The 4,243-nt window shown below is 65.1% G+C and overlaps 1 protein-coding gene across 1 annotated transcript; it reads left to right on the forward strand.

Moving 5' to 3' along the window:
- Positions 1-551: 551 nt before the first annotated feature.
- Positions 552-3,825, forward strand: LRATD1 (LRAT domain containing 1). The gene is made up of 2 exons (XM_077153232.1): positions 552-824; positions 1,767-3,825. Exon 2 carries the CDS (start codon positions 1,803-1,805, stop codon positions 2,679-2,681), a length of 879 nt encoding a protein of 292 aa, XP_077009347.1. The 5' UTR covers positions 552-824; positions 1,767-1,802; the 3' UTR covers positions 2,682-3,825.
- The last annotated feature ends 418 nt before the right edge of the window (positions 3,826-4,243 follow it).

Genomic DNA, 4,243 nt, shown 5'->3' on the forward strand with positions numbered 1-4,243 from the left:
CCGCTCACCTAGGCGCCCGGGCTGGGGCAGCGGCTTCTCCCAGGGCGGGGCCGTAGGAGGAATTTCCGCGGCGTGTGCGCCGAGCAGGAGCGAGTGGGAGCCCGGCCCAGCGCCGGGCCAGCGGGACCGCGGCGCGCTCCGGGGATTCTGCTCCGCCCCAGACACAGCTTCGGCGCGGGACTCTGGTTCTCCCGGAGCTCCGCGAGCCCGGCGGACGGCGCGCTCGCACACCCGGCAGCTCGCAGTCTACCAGCGGCGCGCGCAGGAGCCGCAGCCGCGCCCTTCGCGCGCTCCCCACCCGCGCCCACTCCTCGGCTCGCGGGGGGGGCGGGGGCGCGGGGGACCCCGGGGCGCGCGGGGGCCGGGCGGGCCGGGGCGGGGCGAGCGCGGGCTGGAGACCCGCCCCTGCGCCCCGCCCCCTCTGGCCGGAGACTGACGGGACCGGGGGCTCCGGCGCCAACCAATGAGCGCGGACCGGGGCGGGCCCAGGGTCTGGCCGCTCTGGCTACTTCGACGCGACCGCGCGGCGGGGACAGCGGAGCCGAGCCCGGACTGCCCAGGTGCAGGGGAGCCCCGGGCAGCGGCACCGGCAGGCACAGGCACCGCGCTGGGCACCGCAGCGCACCTCTGGGCGCGGGCCGGAGCGGACCTGCAGCCCCACGCGCCGCCGGGAACCCAGTCGCCGCCGCCGCAGCACCCATGGGGACAAGGAGACTTTAAAGGAGTTTGGTGTTCCGGGAGCTGGGAAATCGCGGATACGGAAGGCGTCTTGCTTTGCCTTGGAAACGGGTTTCCTTCGTCGGATTGTTTGGACCCTGCACCAGGTAGGACGGAGAAGGGTGTTTGGGCTGAAAGCGGACCCCCGTCCCGACCTCCCCCCGCGCGCGCGCACACACTCGCACACACACACACACACACACACACACACATCCACCGCGCTGGCTCCTCCACTCTCCAGCTGCCTCTTTGTAAGGTTATTTTAGGGCGAGCTGCCTCGCCTTCGCGCGGTCCCCGGGCTCGGCTGGGGAGGGGCAAAGGGAGCGAGGGGCAGCGCGCACCTGCCTGCGTGGGCAGGGGTGCCCCGGGGCCCGGGTGCCGTGCCGCGGCGAGGGTGCGAGTGGATGGTTTCTGTCGCGAATGTGGGAGCCTGCGCGTGTCGGTGTGTCGTCGCGACGGCTTGTCATTGTGTGGGTATGTGGCATGAGAGTACCAGCCTGTCAGTGCTGGACCCCAAGTGTGCGAAATCTTGCTCGTGTCAAGTGAGCGCCCTGCGAATGTGGCCGATTGTCATTGCGCCGGGCGCTGCCAGCGGAGGAGGTGACCTCGCTGGAACTGGGAGGTGGGCTGGCCCGGCGGGGACAGGCTGGGAGCGCCCTTCCCTCCTGGCTCTGCAACCTCGGGAGCCCCTTTCCCGCCCCCTCACCCTACGCGCCCACGGCCCCGCTTGCCCCCCACCCCCTAACCCCAGGGACCGTGGACGCCCTCCCGCCCGCCTGCGTTTGTTCTTGTGGGAGTTGGAACCGGGCTCCCGGGCTCGGGTCGGAAGCGGGATTGAGCCGACCTCTCCAGCCCGAGGGGACGCGGCGGTTCCTCTGCGTAGCTCCTGCCGCGGGGAGGCGCCGGGTTCTTGGCTTGCGCAGACGGTTCCAGCGCGGACGCGGGGGCAGGCGGGCAGGGCCCCGGCGCCCGGCACATCGGGGGCGGTGACAGCGGGAGGGGCAGCGCGACCCTAACCGCGCCTCTGCCTCTTCCCTGTGCCCCTGCAGATCCCCGCGCCTGGCGCTCGCCTCGCCGCGTCATTGATGGGCAACCAACTGGACCGCATCACCCACCTCAACTACAGCGAGCTGCCCACAGGGGACCCGTCGGGGATCGAGAAGGACGAGCTGCGGGTCGGGGTCGCCTACTTCTTCTCGGATGAGGAGGAGGACCTGGACGAACGCGGGCAGCCCGACAAGTTCGGTGTGAAGGCCCCCCCGGGCTGCGCCCCCTGCCCGGAGAGCCCCAGCCGCCACCCCCACCACCTGCTGCACCAGCTGGCGCTCAACGAGACTCAGTTCTCCGCCTTTCGGGGCCAGGAATGCATCTTCTCCAAAGTGAGCGGCGGCCCTCAGGGCGCCGACCTGAGCGTCTACGCCGTCACTGCGCTGCCGGCGCTCTGCGAGCCCGGCGACCTGCTGGAGCTGCTGTGGCTGCAGCCCACGCCGGAGCCGCCGGCGCCCGCCCCGCACTGGGCCGTCTACGTGGGCGGCGGGCAGATCATCCACCTGCACCGGGGCGAGATCCGCCAGGACAGCCTGTACCAGGCGGGCGCGGCCAACGTGGGCCGCGTGGTGAATAGCTGGTACCGCTACCGCCCGCTGCTGGCCGAGCTGGTGGTGCAGAACGCCTGCGGCCACCTGGGCCTCAAGAGCGACGAGATCTGCTGGACGAACTCGGAGAGCTTCGCCGCCTGGTGCCGCTTCGGCAAGCGCGAGTTCAAGGCGGGAGGGGAGGTGCCGGCCGGCACGCAGCCCCCGCAGCAGCAGTACTGTCTCAAGGTGCAGCTGGGCGAGGGCAAGGTGCACACGGCCAGGTTCCACAGCCTGGAAGACCTCATCCGCGAGAAGCGCCGCATCGACGCCAGCGGCCGCCTGCGGGTGCTCCAGGAGCTCGCCGAGCTGGTGGACGCCAAGGAGTAGCCGCGGAGGGGCCGCCTGCCCCGCCCATCTCCCCTGCGCCCCGCTCCCCTCCTGCCCCTGAACCCGGGCATGGCGACCGGCGACTTGCCCGCCCACCCCCTCCCCGCCGTGTCCCCCCTCGTGCGTCCGCAGCCAGTGGCCAGTGCCCAGGCTGCGCCCTCGCACCCCTCGGGCAAGTGGCAGGAAGTCTCAGGAACTGGCACCCTCCCCCCCACCCCGGGACGGGGAGGGCGCCCGTGCGCCCGCTTGGCTGCGACCATTGACGGTCTTGCTGGAGAACCAGCGTGCGTGTTTCCCTTCAGATTATAAGGGGGGGAGGGGTGCGGCAGGAGAACGGGCTGGGGAGGGGCAAGGACACGGCTTCCCTCGCGGGTCTCCGGTTAGTGACCCTCCAGGTGACAGGACCACCGCCTCCCCAGTAGCGCACGCCCAGGCCGGTCGGCCGCGAGAATTGGTCTTTTTAGCGAGCAGTGCGGTTCCAGGATGGACGTGTCCCCACATTGCAGGATTTCCAAGAAATCGAGGCTGTCCCTTCTGCACTTGGGAATCATTCCATAAGAGAGCACCTGGGGACTCCGGGTTCTCCCGAGGCTGCTAGGGACTTTTCAAGCTCTCCAGCCCCAGGTCCCCTGACGCTGTATTCCAGGCCCCGGGCTAAGCCAGATCATGTCTGCTTCCTGTTCTCTGCACCCCGGAAGCGCACACCACCCCCACCTGCATTTGCCTGGGAGTCTCTCGGGTCCCAGGAGGAAAATGGCAGGGAATGTTTGATGCAGAGAGCCAGCCCCGCCCCTGGGATGGAGCCAGCTTACCTGGTTCAGAATTTGGAAGTGTGGGCAGGGCGCTTCCAGTTCTAACTCTAGATTGCTCCCTCCTCAGGCTGCACTTCAAAAATCCTCCTGTTTTTAAAGGGGTCAGAGGAGAGGGAGCAGGAAGACATGGCAACATTCCAGAAACCAGCATTATGAAACCACCATAGCCAGTATATTTAGTTTGGCTTTTCCTAACACAGAAATCTTAGATGGTGGGGATATGGGACCCAAGTGTTAAGAGAGTGCAGTTTTCCAACTATGTCAACAAAGCCAACCGTGTTGATGTTTTATTGACCATTTTAGCAACATGCTAATAAAATTTCAAATTGAAATTTTTATTTTCATGGCTTTAATCCATGATAGTTTAAATACTGGGGGCCATTAAGAGTGGATTTAGCTAAGAGTTTAGCTAACATTGCCTTTTCACTCTGTTTTTTCTCAAGTCTTACATGAATTCTGTTTCTGAATATTGTAGTTCATTGTCTGGCATTAAACGGCAGCCCTAGTAACGGAGGAGTTGCTAAGCAATCTGTATATTGTGCTGAACTTCTGTTAGTTAAAGGGTTTACTGCTTTGGTGGAAATTGCTAGCAGGTTCCATTGTTTTTCTTTTCTCCATGCTGTATGGCATTACCATTTTACATTTGCATTTCTATTTTTCTTCCTCTCCGCTGGTCTCCTTAAAGATGAATCAAAAGTTGGGGGCTTTTTTCTCTCCTCTTTAACCAGTGCCATGATTCATTCTGGAAAA

This window comes from Tamandua tetradactyla, chromosome 3 (assembly GCF_023851605.1).
Source record: "Tamandua tetradactyla isolate mTamTet1 chromosome 3, mTamTet1.pri, whole genome shotgun sequence".
In the NCBI taxonomy this organism is placed as follows: Eukaryota; Metazoa; Chordata; class Mammalia; order Pilosa; family Myrmecophagidae; genus Tamandua; species Tamandua tetradactyla.

What these genes read in the sequence shown, in the direction of transcription:
- LRATD1 (XM_077153232.1), top strand. Translation starts at nt 1,803, where the DNA reads ATGGGCAACCAACTGGACCGCATCACCCACCTCAACTACAGCGAGCTG.